The 18,541-nt window shown below is 47.2% G+C and overlaps 1 protein-coding gene across 1 annotated transcript in view; it reads left to right on the forward strand.

Annotated features, from left to right (window-relative positions):
• Positions 1-4,741: 4,741 nt before the first annotated feature.
• Positions 4,742-18,541, forward strand: part of LOC138666989 (zinc finger protein 665-like) — a 50,023-nt gene continuing 36,223 nt past the window's right edge. The window contains exons 1-3 of the mRNA XM_069755197.1: positions 4,742-4,835; positions 17,669-17,818; positions 18,324-18,503. Of these exons, the coding sequence (XP_069611298.1) occupies positions 17,741-17,818; positions 18,324-18,503 (258 nt within the window). The 5' untranslated portion in view covers positions 4,742-4,835; positions 17,669-17,740. The remainder of the gene's footprint in view (positions 4,836-17,668; positions 17,819-18,323; positions 18,504-18,541) is intronic.

Genomic DNA, 18,541 nt, shown 5'->3' on the forward strand with positions numbered 1-18,541 from the left:
TGTGTGAGGATGCCACGGCGTAGGGCTGCCACCAGATTTGCACCGTTATCGCATACGACCTTCCCTGGTCCAGGTTTAGTGGACACAGCCATTGCTCTAACTCTGCCTGGAAACCTGTCCACAACTCTTGAGCTGTGTAACTGCGATCTCCAAGGCATATTAAATACTCCCTGACTGCGTTGAGCCATTGCTGCGCAATACAGAGGTAGGGGAGATTCTATCTGCACTGCTGGAACAGGTGTCTGATTAAGGGAGAGGTTGAGGTTACAAGTGGAGGCTCTAGAGCAGTGGAGGAAGTGTTAGATACAGAGGTTTGTCCCGCAAGCCTTGGGGATTCAAAGACTTGTGGAGAAGCCCCTTATCCGTTTGCCCACACAGCTACCAGAGTCACCCAGTACCCAGTCAGCAAGATGTAATGCCCCTACCCATGTTTGTTCATCCAGGTGTCAGTGGTGAAATGCAACCTTGGCATAGATTTTTTCAAGGAAAGGGTGATATTGTCGGCGACAAGCTTGTGTAGCGCAGGCACAGCTTTCTTAGAGAAGGAATGGCGACTGAGCAACTGGTACTGGGGGACTGCGATGACCATCAACTTTTGGAAACTGTCTGTTTCCACCAGGCAGAAAGGCAGCATTTCCATGGCCAACTGATTGGAGATGGTGGAGTCCAAGCACTTAGCTTTGCTATTTGTAGGAGGAAATATTCTTTTACGTGACCACAACTGCGAGACCAAGGGCTGGCTTCTGTGTTGAGAGAGGGCAGAGTACAGAGAACAGGACAAACTGCTGAACTGTGACTGAGGTGCAGACGGAGATGTTATGGTGCATTAAGAAAGATGTGTTGTGCTAGGGGACACAAAATCAGTAGTCTCTCACCCCGACTGTGTGGGTAAGCAGAGACCTGTTTGTGAAGACTTAGAATAGTGATGGAGGAGGAAGAAGCAGCAGATGGGGTTGATGAGACAGCCAGTGGTTGGGGAGACCCACTAGTCCGCATTTTAACGCAGTGAGATTCCCACACTATGGCATGTTGTCAAATTATTGAAACTTTTGCCTCCCCTGTGTTTTTATGCATTTTTTTGACAGATAACGTGTATTGGGTCATCTTTTGTGGTTGCAAAAAAACATACAGGCTAGGCAACCTTGCGGCCCCTGTGAACTGCAGATACGCAGCCAATACTGGCCACAGCCAGAGATGGGGCTGAAGAGCAGTGATATCATGGTTGCATTACTTTTTGTCTGTGCGGGAATCCACAACATAACTGTGTCATCTTCCACTGAGCTACTCAGCTGCTTACCTCTGGGTTCACACCAAGCGGAATCTACAACCTCATTGTCTCTGTTCTCACGTTCCTCACCCTGAGAGTCACCCTCCTCTTCATCTTGCCCTGACACCACTGTACAGACCATGTGTGTCTCTGTTATCTGAGTCTCATCAGGATCACCTCCACCCTTGGTCGTTAACATCTGGTGACGAGGGTCTGAATTCTGCTCTGACCCTACTTCATCCAGCCCCAGATCCAACCTGAAATAATTTTGAGCATCAGTGAAGATGCTTTTCTCTCGATTCTGTGATTCATCACAGCAGACCTCTGATGCCCATGGAATACAATGTGTAAACAGCTCTTCAGAATGGTCCATCTGAGGTTTCCCACAGTCAGTTGGGTATTTGAAAATTTTTGACATGGGGAGAAACAAGGGTGATTGAGGTGCCACCTCTGAGAATTGTACTGTGTGTGATGATAAGGTGAAGGAAGAGAAGAGGCCACTTGATGCAGCGCTTGCCATCCACTGGAGCACATGCTCTTTCTAAACCTCATCTACAAGGCGTAACGTTGTGTGGCTGCCAAAGAAAGGGAGTCAAGTAGGCAGCCAAGTAACAGATGTTGTCAGTGGTCTTTCAATAGGATGAGACGGTGTTTGTTCAGTTGAGCTTTCATTCACATTAACACCTTACTCAAGTACATGTCGAACACCAAGCCTATTACCCCTTCTACCATGACCTTCCTTTTTCCCACTCATGTTGTAAGTAGCCTTCCCTTCTTGTACCCTGCTTTTTTATACAACCTTAGGCCCACAGCTGTCAGTCACCTGTAACTAAATGTACAATCACTACTTATTTTCTTAGTGTGACTGAACAACACTGTATGCCTAATGATTTTTAAGTGGAAATCTGGCTTTCTAATTTGCCACTGAAACACAGTTTTAGCACAAACGATTTGGAGTAGCTAATTGAGCCTCCTGGCTGCAACATTATATTAATATACATATAGGAGGACAACGGGAGTTTTTAGAAAAAGATACATATTTATTAGAAAACTAGTAAAAAAAAAAAAAATTAACACACAATTAAAAAACACCAATGAAACATACCAGAGGGACATACATGTAGATATATATAAAGTGTGGACCAAATGTAACCATACTCAAAATATGACACAAATAAGATCCTAAATCTCCTAAGCGACCCCCAGGAGCGGAGAAAAATACCTCCTAATGGCAAAACAACCTACACACCCCACGTCCTGCAAGTATAGCCACCAAGGATCTTACCACATGAAAATGCCCCCTGGATTGGGCGCTACAATCCAGGGGGCATCTTCATGTGGTAAGAGCCTTGGTTTATGTGGGGTCCCAGGAGAGATTTCTACAGTGATTTTTGGTGTTAGACACATATGGTTCCCTGGGACACACTTTATCTCCACCCTGGTTTGCGGTAGGATGTGTCTCCCTTTATTGCATTCATTACCTTCCCACATGCACACAGCCACAGTGGCTATACTTGCAGGACGTGGGGTGTGTAGGTTGTTTTGCCATTAGGAGGTATTTTTCTCCGCTCCTGGGGGTCGCTTAGGAGATTTAGGATCTTATTTGTGTCATATTTTGAGTATGGTTACATTTGGTCCACACTTTATATATATATATATATATATATATATATATATATATATATCTACATGTATGTCCCTCTGGTATGTTTCATTGGTGTTTTTTAATTGTTTGTTAATTTTTTTTTTTTTTACTAGTTTTCTAATAAATATGTATCTTTTTCTAAAAACTCCCGTTGTCCTCCTATATGTATATCGTTATATGGGGAGTAGCTTGTGAAGTGAGCCGAGATATGTTCTCTGGCCACTGTTCTATTATGAGTCTGGGTTTATTTGGTGAACATTATATTAAGCCTAACGATTTTTACGTGGAAATCTGGCCTTCTGATTTGCCACCAAAACAAAGAGTTGGCACAAACTATTTGGAGTAGCTACTGGGGCTTCCGGAGACTGTCACAGTTTTGGCAGGACTGACCTCTCTGCACTGTGACATTGATCAAATGGCGCAGGGAAAACAAGATGTCCGCTTTTTATATGGCCGGGGACATGTGACTTTGGCAATCAATCACAGAAGACATTGTGTCATGATGTTCTTGATGGTTTCTGCACCCTGATTGGTTGCCGGAATCAACACACATAAAGTGGAAAAAACTAAAAAAGAGTGCCACACCTGCAATCTCTTCAGATGCTCCTCTAAACTGTCCACTCCCCATCAAACATATCTCCCTGAGCCTCCCTCTCATCATAAAGCACCACTATCCTAGCCAAAGTCATACAAAAGCATTAGTGGAAATGCGATGATTTACTGAACTGTGACCCACTTTTACCGAGTAAAAATGCTTGTGAAAGTGAACACAAATCCGAATGTGCTACATTCGTGTCGAATTTGAGATTGGTGAACGTTTTCCGAACACATTCTCTCATCTCTACTCATCGCCAGGTCCTATAAGCAGCTGTGAGGCAAGATAGGGATACTAGGCAGCCAGCTTCTACTCTGTGACCTAGTTAATGTCTAGAGTGTAGATTGGGAGCTAATGTGAGAGCAGTTCCAGACTGATTGACAAGGTGACAAGGAATATGGTGGTATTGTATGCACTGAATCTCTCTGACTTCATGAGGCATAGTGCAATGTATTGCTGGACAATGACACTCGGCAGCCTCACAGCATCAGTAATACATAAGAGACTTGTTAGCATACACGGCCAGATTTTATTTAAATGTACCCATTATTAATATCCATATCTGATTCAAATTGTCGGATTGGATGAGACTGCTAAATGGTACGGTGGAATTAGTATACATGTTTTTTATAGAGTTCACAATAAAAGTTATATTTTAAGTGTATATTATAAGGGATTCCAATAAACTAGTGGACTCATGCATATTGGAGTTTTAAGCTCAGTGATTTCTTTCTATGAAAACACATTAATAATCACATCTGCACCAAAACTGCATCAAATACTGAAGAAAAGTTCAGTAATAATGTAATAATCAGAGGAGACTGTTATTATGCAGTTCAGTGCGGATCCTGCAGAAAAACAAAACATTATTTCTGCACCGTGTGAACACGGCCTTACAGACACAGAAAGCCAGAGGTCGTATAGAGAAGATTCTGGAACATGAGAAAGTTCTATCTGCTCCGACTGTGAATGATAAACACAAATATCTCCATAGGTCCCAACCGTCCCGGATACAGCGGACAGTCCTGGATTTGGGTCTCTGCCCCTCACTGCCCTCATGTCCCCTCCGACATCTCCTCCTGGTGGGGCAGAAAGAAGTGGGAAATGTCTGTGGCCACAGGGGGCGCTAGAGGGGAAGAAACATTTACCAGGTGGTGAGCAGAAAATCTCCCTCTCTCTATTCTGGAGTCCTGCTTCCAGGACCTGCGATGATGTCACAGTCATGTGATCAGTCACATGGGGGAGGAACAAGATGGGGGCTTGTAGGAAGTGAAGGGTTTTCTGTGTAGGAAGCAGCAAAGAAAAGCTGAAGGGAGAAGTCTGCACTGGTGAGCGGTAATGGAGGAGCAGGGACTGTGTGATAGAGGGGACAGGACTCAGTCCTGGGGGGCACCGGGACTCTGCACATTAGGGTACAGCCGGCTCCACATGTAAGAGCTGAAGGGAGAAGTCTGCACTGGTGAGCGGTAATGGGGGAGCAGGGACTGTGTGATAGAGGGGACAGGACTCAGTCCTGGGGGGCACCGGGACTCTGCACATTAGGGTACAGCCGGCTCCACATGTAAGAGCTGAAGGGAGAAGTCTGCACTGGTGAGCGGTAATGGGGGAGCAGGGACTGTGTGATAGAGGGGACAGGACTCAGACCTGGGGGGCACCGGGACTCTGCACATTAGGGTACAGCCAGCTCCACATGTAAGAGCTGAAGGGAGAAGTCTGCACTGGTGAGCGGTAATGGGGGGCAGGGACTGTGTGATAGAGAGGACAGGACTCAGTCCTGGGGGGCACCGGGACTCTGCACATTAGGGTACAGCCAGCTCCACATGTAAGAGCTGAAGGGAGAAGTCTGCACTGGTGATCAGTAATGGGGGAGCAGGAACTGTGTGATAGAGGGGACAGGACTCAGTCCTGGGGGGCACCGGGACTCTGCACATTAGGGCACAGCCAGCTCCACATGTAAGAGCTGAAGGGAGAAGTCTGCACTGGTGATCAGTAATGGGGGAGCAGGGACTGTGTGATAGAGGGGACAGGACTCAGTCCTGGGGGGGCACCGGGACTCTGCACATTAGGGTACAGCCAGCTCCACATGTAAGAGCTGAAGGGAGAAGTCTGCACTGGTGATCAGTAATGGGGGAGCAGGGACTGTGAGATAGAGGGGACAGGACTCAGTCCTGGGGGGGCACCGGGACTCTGCACATTAGGGTACAGCCGGCTCCACATGTAAGAGCTGAAGGGAGAAGTCTGCACTGGTCAGCGGTAATGGAGGAGCAGGGACTGTGTGATAGAGGGGACAGGACTCAGTCCTGGGGGGCACAAGGACTCTGCACATTGGGTACAGCCGGCTCCACATGTAAGAGCTGAGGGAGAAGTCTGCACTGGTGAGCGGTAATGGGGGAGCAGGGACTGTGTGATAGAGGGGACAGGACTCAGTCCTGGGGGGCACCGGGACTCTGCACATTAGGGTACAGCCAGCTCCACATGTAAGAGCTGAAGGGAGAAGTCTGCACTGGTGATCAGTAATGGGGGAGCAGGAACTGTGTGATAGAGGGGACAGGACTCAGTCCTGGGGGGCACCGGGACTCTGCACATTAGGGTACAGCCAGCTCCACATGTAAGAGCTGAAGGGAGAAGTCTGCACTGGTGATCAGTAATGGGGGAGCAGGGACTGTGTGATAGAGGGGACAGGACTCAGTCCTGGGGGGCACCGGGACTCTGCACATTAGGGTACAGCCAGCTCCACATGTAAGAGCTGAAGGGAGAAGTCTGCACTGGTGATCAGTAATGGGGGAGCAGGAACTGTGTGATAGAGGGGACAGGACTCAGTCCTGGGGGGCACCGGGACTCTGCACATTAGGGTACAGCCAGCTCCACATGTAAGAGCTGAAGGGAGAAGTCTGCACTGGTGAGCGGTAATGAGGGAGCAGGGACTGTGTGATAGAGGGGACAGGACTCAGTCCTGGGGGGCACCGGGACTCTGCACATTAGAGTACAGCCAGCTCCACATGTAAGAGCTGAAGGGAGAAGTCTGCACTGGTGAGCGGTAATGGGGGAGCAGGGACTGTGTGATAGAGGGGACAGGACTCAGTCCTGGGGGGCACCGGACTCTGCACATTAGGGTACAGCCGGCTCCACATGTAAGAGCTGAAGGGAGAAGTCTGCACTGGTGAGCGGTAATGGGGGAGCAGGGACTGTGTGATAGAGGGGACAGGACTCAGTCCTGGGGGGGCACCGGGACTCTGCACATTAGGGTACAGCCGGCTCCACATGTAAGAGCTGAAGGGAGAAGTCTGCACTGGTGAGCGGTAATGGGGGAGCAGGGACTGTGTGATAGAGGGGACAGGACTCAGTCCTGGGGGGGCACCGGGACTCTGCACATTAGGGTACAGCCGACTCCACATGTAAGAGCTGAAGGGAGAAGTCTGCACTGGTGAGCGGTAATGGGGGAGCAGGGACTGTGTGATAGAGGGGACAGGACTCAGTCCTGAGGGGCACCGGGACTCTGCACATTAGGGTACAGCCGGCTCCACATGTAAGAGCTGAAGGGAGAAGTCTGCACTGGTGATCAGTAATGGGGGAGCAGGGACTGTGTGATAGAGGGGACAGGACTCAGTCCTGGGGGCACCAGGACTCTGCACATTAGGGTACAGCCGGCTCCACATGTAAGAGCTGAAGGGAGAAGTCTGCACTGGTGAGCGGTAATGGGGGAGCAGGGACTGTGTGATAGAGGGGACAGGACTCAGTCCTGGGGGGCACCGGGACTCTGCACATTAGGGTACAGCCGGCTCCACATGTAAGAGCTGAAGGGAGAAGACTGCACTGGTGATCAGTAATGGGGGAGCAGGGACTGTGTGATAGAGGGGACAGGACTCAGTCCTGGGGGGCACCGGGACTCTGCACATTAGGGTACAGCCGGCTCCACATGTAAGAGCTGAAGGGAGAAGTCTGCACTGGTGAGCGGTAATGGGGGAGCAGGGACTGTGTGATAGAGGGGACAGGACTCAGTCCTGGGGGCATCGGCACTCTGCACATTAGGGTACAGCCGGCTCCACATGTAACAGCTGAAGGGAGAAGTCTGCACTGGTGAGCGGTAATGGGGGAGCAGGGACTGTGTGATAGTGGGGACAGGACTCAGTCCTGGGGGGCACCGGGACTCTGCACATTAGGGTACAGCCGGCTCCACATGTAAGAGCTGAAGGGAGAAGTCTGCACTGGTGAGCGGTAATGGGGGAGCAGGGACTGTGTGATAGTGGGGACAGGACTCAGTCCTGGGGGGCACCGGGACTCTGCACATTAGGGTACAGCCGGCTCCACATGTAAGAGCTGAAGGGAGAAGTCTGTACTGGTGAGCGGTAATGGGGGAGCAGGGACTGTGTGATAGAGGGGACAGGACTCAGTCCTGGGGGGCACCGGGACTCTGCACATTAGGGTACAGCCGGCTCCACATGTAAGAGCTGAAGGGAGAAGTCTGCACTGGTGAGCGGTAATGGGGGAGCAGGGACTGTGTGATAGAGGGGACAGGACTCAGTCCTGGGGGGCACCGGGACTCTGCACATTAGGGTACAGCCGGCTCCACATGTAAGAGCTGAAGGGAGAAGTCTGCACTGGTGAGTGGTAATGGGGGAGCAGGGACTGTGTGATAGAGGGGACAGGACTCAGTCCTGGGGGGCACCGGGACTCTGCACATTAGGGCACAGCCGGCTCCACATGTAAGAGCTGAGGGGAGAAGTCTGCACTGGTGAGCGGTAATGGGGGGCAGGGACTGTGTGATAGAGGGGACAGGACTCAGTCCTGGGGGGCACCGGGACTCTGCACATTAGGGTACAGCCAGCTCCACATGTAAGAGCTGAAGGGAGAAGTCTGCACTGGTGATCAGTAATGGGGGAGCAGGAACTGTGTGATAGAGGGGACAGGACTCAGTCCTGGGGGGCACCGGGACTCTGCACATTAGGGTACAGCCAGCTCCACATGTAAGAGCTGAAGGGAGAAGTCTGCACTGGTGATCAGTAATGGGGGAGCAGGGACTGTGAGATAGAGGGGACAGGACTCAGTCCTGGGGGGCACCGGGACTCTGCACATTAGGGTACAGCCGGCTCCACATGTAAGAGCTGAAGGAGAAGTCTGCACTGGTGAGCGGTAATGGGGGGGCAGGGACTGTGTGATAGAGGGGACAGGACTCAGTCCTGGGGGGCACCGGGACTCTGCACATTAGGGGCTCAGGGATTATTTAGTAGAGAAATAAGAGAACCTGGAAGTTTTTCCTTTGTACTCACTGTAGTCATTTACGCCTGTGTTTACACCTGTGCGCTCGCTGATTATTGTTGTGACTAGGGATGACCGGGCCCGTGGACGTCATTACATACACAGCACAGTGATGGCTATTTTTTTTTTTGAAAGTGCATTGAGAGGTTGGTTGGGTTAGTGCTAAAGGAAAAAAAAATCTCTTTAAATCTTCCTTAGCGAGTGTGAATGGAACGTAAATGCGAATGGAAGTGTGCGACTTCTGATTCGGTGACTTTGGGTTCAGGGAGTTTACAAGGGAGGAATTACTGAATTGCTGTTTGCATTTTATTACTTAAAGGGAACCTGTCACCCCGTTTTTTCAAGAAGAGCTAAAAATAGCGTTTAAATAGGGGCAGAGCTGGGCTTTACATTAGTGTATTTTGGAGCCTTTATTCCCCACCTATGCTGCCGAAATACCTTTATAAAGTCGCCGTTTTGGGCTGTCACTCACACTGGTCAGGTCATATGGGCGTGGTGACAGCGCTGTTTCTCCCCCAGATCTCCGTTGGTGGCGTAGTGGTGTGCGCATGTCCAAGTGGCGAATCCACTGCGCAGCTTCAAGGAAAATAGCGCGATCTGCGCTATTCAGCCGTTTATCGGTGGGCGCGGCCATCTTTGTGAGGCCGCGCATGCGCAGATGGTTCTTCTCGGCTTCTCGGGGCTTCAGGAAAATGGTCGTGGGATGCCGCGCGTGCGCAGATGGCGATCTCGACGGCCATTTTCCTGAAGCCGAGTTCGCATCTCGGCTGCAGGAAAATGGCCGCCGCGATCTCCATCTGCGCACGTGCGGCATCCCGCGGCCATTTTCCTGAAGCCCCGGGAAGCCGAGAAGAACCATCTGCGCACGCGCGGCCTCACAAAGATGGCTGCGCCCACCGATAAACGGCTGAATAGCGCAGATCGCGCTATTTTCCTTGAAGCTGCGCAGTGGATTCACCACTTAGACATGCGCACACCACTACGCCACCAACGGAGATCTGGGGGAGAAACAGCGCTGTCACCACGCCCATATGACCTAACCAGCGTGAGTGACAGCCCAAAACGGTGACTTTACAAAGGTATTTCGGCAGCATAGGTGGGGAATAAAGGCTCCAAAATACACTAATGTAAAGCCCAGCTCTGCCCCTATTTAACGCTATTTTTAGCTCTTCTTGAAAAAACGGGGTGACAGGTTCCCTTTAACTTTTCTGTCTGGTGCAATCCCCATTAGGAAATGTGCTCCACTATTGTTAATGTCATCCAGTGCACATCTTGCCACATGTATGCAATCCTTGATCAGCTGGTCTAGGGTGCATACTGCTGTGCGAGATGTGAGCACATTGTGCATTTGGAAGCCCAGGTTCTGGATCTAAATATGCAGCTGGCAACACAGATCCATTGACAATATGGAAAATAGTTTTTTTTCTCACTGAGCAGCAGCTCACTGGCATAGATGTGGGGGAGGATGGTAGTATGGAGCTGCAGGAAAGTGAGGCAGCTAGCTGGGTGACAGAAGGTTGGGTAGAGGGGAGAGTGCCAGGGAGGCTAGTTCTGATCTGGCTCACCCCAATAAGTTTGCTAAGTTGGCAGATGAGGGGGGTGCCAGTACAGGGGTAGTACTGCTGCAGCAAGGCATGTCCTCTGAAAGCCGGAGGAGTGACTGCTCCAGTAAGTGGGGAAATAGGAGAGCAGTGCAGGCCAGACAGGTGCTGGTAGTCTGTCACAAAGACAGGGATTGTCGAACTTTGTGCTGCCTACCTGGCGCTCGAGTCCGACACATCGCTGATCAGGTTGACAGATTACTGGGAGGGGCTTGTGAGGACCCAGCAGTCATGTTGCACATTGGCACAAATGACAAAGTTAGAAGTAGGTGGAAGGTCCTTAAAGATGATTTCAGGGTATTAGGCTGCAAGCTGAAAGCAAGGACCTCCAACATGGTATTCTGTGAAATACTGCCTTTACCACGTGCCACGCCAGAGAGACAAAGGGAAATTAGGGAGATAAAAAAGTAGTTCAGCAATTGGTGTAGGAAGGAGCGGTTTGGGTTCCTGCAGAACTGGGCCGACTTCTCAGTCGGCTGCAGGTTCTATGCTAGGGACGGGCTGCACCTCGATGGGGAAGGTGCAGCTGTGCTGGGGGAGAAAATGGCTAGAAGGTTGGAGGAGTGTTTAAAGGGACACTGTCACCTGAATTTGGAGGGAACAATCTTCAGCCATGGAGGCGGGGTTTTGGGGGTTTTGATTCACCCTTTCCTTACCCGCTGGCTGCATGCTGGCTGCAATATTGGATTGAAGTTCATTCTCTGTCCTCCATAGTACATGCCTGCACAAGGCAATCTTGCCTTGCGCAGGCGTGTACTACGGAGGACAGAGAATGAACTTCAATCCAATATTGCAGCCAGCGGGTAAGGAAAGGGTGAATCAAAAACTCTAAAACCCCGCCTCCATGGCTGAAGATTGTTCCCTCCAAATTCAGGTGACAGTGTCCCTTTAAACTAGGGATTAGGGGGGAGGGTATTCATTTTATAGGAGAGCAAGATAGTGCAGATAGTGACCTGGGTACAAATAAAGAAATTGGAGGTGGCATGGGGGTGGGGTTAGAACAGTTAATAATTTAAGAAATTAGAATTTTGTTGGAACATAATTATGACATGGTGGGGATATCTGAGACATAGCTGGAGGAGAGTCATGACTGGGCTGTTAACTTGCAGGGCTATAGTCTGTTCAGAAGTGACCGTACAGATAAGCGAGGGGGAGGTGTGTGTCTATATGTAAAATCATCCTTAAAACCCATCATCTGTCATAATATAGGTGAATCTAATGAAAATGTCAAGTCCCTGTGGGTGGAGATAAGGGGATGGGGAAAAAATAATAAATTACTGATAGGGGTTTGTTATAAGTCCCCAAAGATAATGGAAGCAATAGAGAATATCCTCGTAAAGCAAATAGATGAATCTGCAACTCAAGGAGAAGTCATTATTATGGGGGACTTCAACTACCCTGAAATAGATTGGGGAACAGAAACCTGCAGTTCCACCAAAGGTAATCGGTTTTTGACAACTATGAGAGACAATTACCTTTCACAACTGGTTCAGGACCCAACAAGAAGGGGGGCACTGCTAGACCTAATATTAACCAACAGGCCAGACCGCATAGCAAATATAAGGGTTGGGGGTCACTTGGGAAATAGCGATCACAAAATAATAAGTTTTCATGATCCTTTAATAAGATTTCTAGTAGAGGGGTTACAAGGACACTAAACTTCAGGAGGGCAAATTTCCAACGGATGAGAGAGGATCTTGGTGCAATTAACTGGGACGATATCCTGAGACACAAAAATACACAAAGAAAATGGGAGACGTTTATTAGCATCCTGGATAGGACCTGTGCACAGTATATACCGTATGGGAATAAACATACTAGAAATAGGAGGAAACCAATTTGGCTAAATAGAGCTGTAAGGGGTGCAATAAGTGACAAAAAGAAAGCATTTAGAGAATTAAAGGAAGTAGGTAGTGATGAGGCATTAAATAAATACAGAAAATTAAATAAATTCTGTAAAAAGCAAATCAAGGCAGCAAAAATTGAGACAGAGACACTCCTTGTCAGAGAGAGTAAAAATAATCCCAAAATATTCTTTAACTACGTGAATAGTAAGAAACTAAAAAATGATAGTGTTGGTCCCTTAAAAATAGTCTGGGTGAAATGGTGGATGAGGAAAAAGACAATATGCTAAATGACTTTTTTTCAACAGTATTTACACAAGAAAATCCCATGGCAGACAATATGATCAGTGATAAAAAAAAAAAATTCCCCATTAAATGTCACGTGCTTAACCTAGCAGGAAGTACGGCGGCGTCTAAAAATCACTAAAATTGACAAATCTCCGGGCCCGGATGGGATACACCCCCGAGTACTGCAGGAATTAAGTACAGTCATTGATAGACCATAATGACAGGGTTTGTACCACAGGACTGGCGTATAGCAAATGTGGTGCCAATATTCAAAAAGGGGACAAAAACTGAACTCGGTAATTATAGGCCAGTAAGCTTTAAGGGAACCTGTCACCCCCCCAGGCGTTTGTAACTAAAAGAGCCACCTTGTGCAGCAGTAATGCTGCATTCTGACAAGGTAACATAGTAACATAGTTAGTAAGGCCGAAAAAAGACATTTGTCCATCCAGTTCAGCCTATATTCCATCATAATAAATCCCCAGATCTACGTCCTTCTACAGAACCTAATAATTGTATGATTGTAATAATAATAATTGTAAGGTGGCTCTTTTAGTTCGGGTCCCTGGCACTGCTGCAATAATCGCTTTTGAAATTTGTTCATCATACTGTGAAATTGTCCTGGGGCCAGGTCTTTCCCCCGAAACTAGACGCCTCACAACCGTCAATCATGGCCTCTGTGCGCCGGGCGCTGCTTACTCTTCCTTCAGTAGTGTCCCCTGCGTCTGCGCTGTAAGTTCAAAGGGCAACGCAACTGCGCATGCCTGAAAAAAAAAACAACAGTGCAGGCGCTTGGGACGCTACTGAAGGAAAAGTAAGCGGCGCCCGGCGCGCAGAGGCCATGATTGACGGTTGTGAGGCGTCCAGATTCGGGGGGGAAAGACCTGCCCCCGGGACAATTTCACGGTATGAGGAACAAATTTCAAAATCGATTATTGCAGCAGGGACCCGAACTAAAAGAGCCACCTTGTCAGAATGCAGCATTACTGCTGCACAAGGTGGCTCTTTTAGTTACAAACACCTTGAGGGGGGGGTGACAGCAGGTTCCCTTTAAACTCTACTGTGGGTAAAATCCTGGAGGGTATTCTAAGTTATGCTATGCTGCAGTATCTGAAGAGGAATAACCTCATGACCCAGTATCAGCATGGGTTTACTAGGGACTGTTCCTGTCAGACTAATCTGATCAATTTCTATGAGGAAGTTCCGGACAGGACCAAGGGAATCCAGTGGACGTAGCGTATATGGACCTTTCAAAAGCTTTTGATACAGTGCCACACAAAAGGTTGATACATAAAATGAGAATAATGGGGATAGGGGAAAATATGTGTAAGTGGGTTAAGAGCTGGCTCAGGGATAGGAAACAAAGGGTGGTTATTAATGGGGCACACTCGGACTGGGTCACAGTTAGCAGTGGGGTACCACAGGGGTCAGTATTGGGCCCTCTTCTTTTTAACATATTTATTAATGACCTTGTAGGGGGCATTCAGAGTAGAATTTCTATATTTGCAGATGACACTATGCAGGGTAATCAATACAGAGGAGGACAATTTTATATTACAGGAGGATTTATGCAAACTAGAAGCTTGGGCTGATAAATTGCAAATGAGCTTTAATTGGGATAAATTTAAGGTCATGCATTTGGGCAGAAGAAATAAGATGTATAATGATGTGCTTGATTGTAAAACACTGGGCAAAACTCACTGAAAAAGACCTGGGAGTATGGGTGGATGACAAACTCATATTCAGTGGCCAGTGTCAGGCAGCTGCTACAAAGGCAAATAAAATAATGGGATGCATTAAAAGAGGCATAGATGCTCATGAGGAGAACATAATTTTACCTCTATACAAGTCACTAGTGCGACCACACTTAGAATACTGTGCACAGTTCTGGTCTCCGGTGTATAAGAAAGACATAGCTGAACTAGAGCGGGTGCAGAGAAGACCGACCAAGGTTATTAGAGGACTGGGGGGTCTGCAATACCAAGATAGGTTATTACACTTGGGGCTATTTAGTTTGGAAAAACGAAGGCTAAGAGGTGATCTTCTTACATTTTTGCCAATTTGCTAAAAAAGAAAAAAAAATATCACATGGTCATAAGTATTCAGACCCTTTGCTCAGATACTCATATTTAAGTCACATGCTGTCCATTTCCTTGTGATCCTCCTTGAGATGGTTCTACTTATTCATTGGAGTCCAGCTGTGTTTAATTAAACTGATAGGACTTGATTTGGAAAGGCACACACCTGTCTATATAAGAACTCACAGCTCACAGTGCATGTCAGACCAAATGAGAATCATGAGGTCAAAGGAACTGGCCAAGGAGCTCAGAGACAGAATTGTGGCAAGGCGCAGATCTGGCCAAGATACAAAAGAATTTCTGCAGTACTCAAGGTTCCTAAGAGTACAGTGGCCTCCATAATCCTTAAATGGAAGAGGTTTGAGACCACCAGAAGTCTTCCTAGACCTGGCCGTCCAGCCAAACTGAGCAATCGTGGGCTTTGGGGTGATGGTATGGGTCCTGGCTGGTGATTCGTCTTGGGGCAATGTACGGATGAATAAGAGGTGCCTCCCCCATAATATATGACACCAAGTACAAAGGTCCCTATTTTTTCACCGGATGAACAAAGGAATACGAGGTGAGATCGTTCATTTTGCTAATTTTGATCATAGTGTGTTACTTCTGATCCTCAAATGATCGGTCATGTATGAGCAGTAAATGTTTCTGCTTTGATCATTCATTTATGATTTTTCCAAGAGTCGGTCTCTATGCATAAGTATCATTGGGAACATGTGCTTTACTAATAATTTTTACTCTTGGTACTTTTTGAATTATATTGATTGCGGATTAATCGACCTAGTTGTGTTAGTATATAGGTCTTTTTAGTAACTCCTGGAATAATATCTAACCGTAGGTTAATTCGTTTAGTTTTGTTAGCATGTAGTGAGTGTGAATTAGTGTAAGCAAATTATCATTTGTTAGGTGTTTTTCAACACCATTTTTAAATAATAATTATTAAAAGTTAAATTTTAACTATTGGTCCCACCCTGCTTGTTTCACATGTTTTGGATCGGTGGTCATACCTTTATCTTGAATCATTCCCAAGAAGACTCATGGATGTACTAGCTCAAAAGGTTGCTTCTACTCAATACTGAGCAAAGGGTCTGAATACTTATGACCATGTGATATTTCAGTTTTTCTTTTTTAATAAATTTGCAAAAATTTCTACATTTCTGGGTTTTTCAGTCAAGATCTGGTGCAGAGTGTATATTAATGAGAAAAAAATGAACTTTTTTGAATTTACAAAATGGCTGCAATGAAACTAAGAGTGTAAAATTTAAAGAGGTCTGAATCCTTACCGTACCCTCTGTAGAAAGTATTTTGAAGGCAGAATACTAATTCCCTCAACACATTGTCATAGTCGGTGATCTAACAGCAACCTATATGTAAGTTCAGGAGAAGAAGAAAGAAAACGAGAAGCGATAGACAAACAGTAGAATTACAAAAAGAAAAAAAGAGGGAAGATGGTAGGTTGTGAGTGGTGGTTGTCTCATCAGTATCATATTTTTCGGACTATAAGACATACCGGACCATAAGATGCACCCCAAAATTTGGGGTGAAAATAGCAGAAAAAAAGATTTTTCTAAGATTGTGGTCCGTCTCATTGTCCGAATTTAAGGTATCTTACCTGAGGGCTGGCGTTGGTACAGCAGGGTCACAGGAGGCATGGTCCCTTTTCCCTTCCTCAGGATTAGTCCTGTCTGGTGTTGGCGGTGCTGATGTTCGGTGTGGGCTGTGGGGACTGCACCTTAGCAGGGTCCCTTCCTGCTAAGGTGGGCGATGCCGCGGCCTGGTGTCCATGGGGGGTTGCGGCAGTGGTGTGGCGGCGGCAGAGGTGCGGTGATGACACATGGACACCGGGCCGCGGCGTCACCTCACCTAAGGAAGGGACCCTGCTCAGGTGCACGCCGTACCGCCCACCACGCCTCAGCATCGCCGTACCTCTGCTGACACCACACCACTGCCGCAACCAACCTGTAAGCCTGCGTTTGCACTATAAGACGCACCCCCCCATTTTCCTCACAATTTTTTTTAGGGAAAAGTGCGTCTTATAGTCTGAAAAATACGGTATTTTGCTTCTGTACTGCCGCCATCTTTACTACATGGGTTTGCTGCATTATTTCTGAGACCTGAACAGGTAAAAATGTCTGCCTTTTTTGCTGTATGAATGCTCATTAGGCAGAGGGAAGCTCTTGGTTGTGGCTTCAGATAATTAGGGTGGGGGGTATTACCATATGCATACTGGGTCCTAACCCTTCAGCATGTGGGGACTCACCCAGGAAGGGTGTCAATTAGCCTCCTACCTCACAAAAGCTCCAGTCTCGTCTATGAGGGCTGCAGGCTACTTCCAGGTCAGTGAGAGGCGACTTGCTCTCTGGATAGACTTTGGCTTCGGGCCTACAAGTAGGCCTCAGTTGATGGCACCAGTGCAGCCACAATAGTGAGTTCAAACGGTTTCTCCCGTTGCAGCAGAGTGAGGTGAGATGTTTTGGCTGTGGATTGTAGGGTAAACCGGCTAGATTAGAAAGATTTATGTTGTTTGGTTCAGAGGTCTCTTCTGCATGTCAAACTCTTCTTGCTTCCAGTCATGCCCCCTCCCCCTTCATCCACCAATTTTATTTTTTGTTTGTGTTACTGAGACATCCATACTCGTTGTTTTTATGAATTTAACAAAGTTTTTTTTTTCTTTTAGTAATTGTTAGAATTACCGTATTTCTTCCCTGACATACAGTATATCACCTTTTTCAGTTTTCTCGATTTATGCAGTGCCTTTCTGGTACAATCAAATTTACTGGGATTATCATTATCTGTTGCTGATGTCCTGATCTCTATGGATGTTCCATTCACTTTATAACTTTGTCTTGTTTTTAAGAAATATTTAATAAAGATTCAGATAATTTAGATTTTTCTTTTAGATTTGTTTTGTGTTTTGGGGTTTGGATTGGAGATATTCTGTGATAAATTTCTGTATGTGCCTATAAACGGATTATGTGTTATACCAGGGGCAGGACGGGGCCATGACTGGATGTAGTGATCATGTGACGCCGGTAACAGCTCTGGAGATTTCTTACATGGGATCTTTATGATGTTACATCGTCATCTTCTCCCCATTCAGGTCCCTACAATATCGGATCCTCTCAGTCGAGATCTTCCAGATAAGAGAATTCTCCTGAGTGACCCTACAAGGATGGATAGGGACAGGGACAAGATGGCGGAGAGGATATTACACCTCACCCTAGAAATCCTCTTCCGGCTTACTGGAGAGGTGAGAGATTCTGATGACGTCACATTATGTCATTCTTACCTATGGGAATAAGGGTATGTGCACGCGTTGCGGATTTGGCTGCGGATTCACAGTGGATTTGATGCTGCAGATTCGCAGCAGTTTTCTATTTGGTTGACAGTACCATGTAAACCTATGGAAAACAAAATCTGCAGTGCACATGCTGCGGAAAATACCGCGCTGAAACGCTGCGTTGTATTTTCTACAGCATGTCAATTCTTTGTGCGGATTACGCAGCATTTTACACCTGTCCCTTTATAGAAATCCGCAGGTGGTAAAACGCAAGTGAAATCCGCACAAAAAACGCTGAAAATCTGTGGTAAATCCGCAGTGCATTTTACCTGCGGATTTTTTAAGAACTGAACGGAAAAATCCACACAGAAATCTGCAACATGTGCACATAGCTTAACAGATGGACAGAACTGGAGAGGTGAGGACTCTGGAAATGTCTGTAGTGAGGTTTATTAATGTGTCTCTCCATAACCAGGATTACACAGTAGTGAAGAAGACCTCTAGTGAGCGCTGTCAGGACCCTGTGTCTGAGGGATGGGGAAGACCCCTGAGCCCAATCATGGGGCCTCCACCTCACCCCCTGATACATGAGGACATCAATGACCAGAAGATCCTAGAACTCACCTACAAGATGATTGAGCTGCTGACTGGAGAGGTGACACTGCTGGGAATGCTGGGACATTATACAGTAAC

Source organism: Ranitomeya imitator, chromosome 2 (assembly GCF_032444005.1).
Source record: "Ranitomeya imitator isolate aRanImi1 chromosome 2, aRanImi1.pri, whole genome shotgun sequence".
NCBI lineage: Eukaryota > Metazoa > Chordata > Amphibia > Anura > Dendrobatidae > Ranitomeya > Ranitomeya imitator.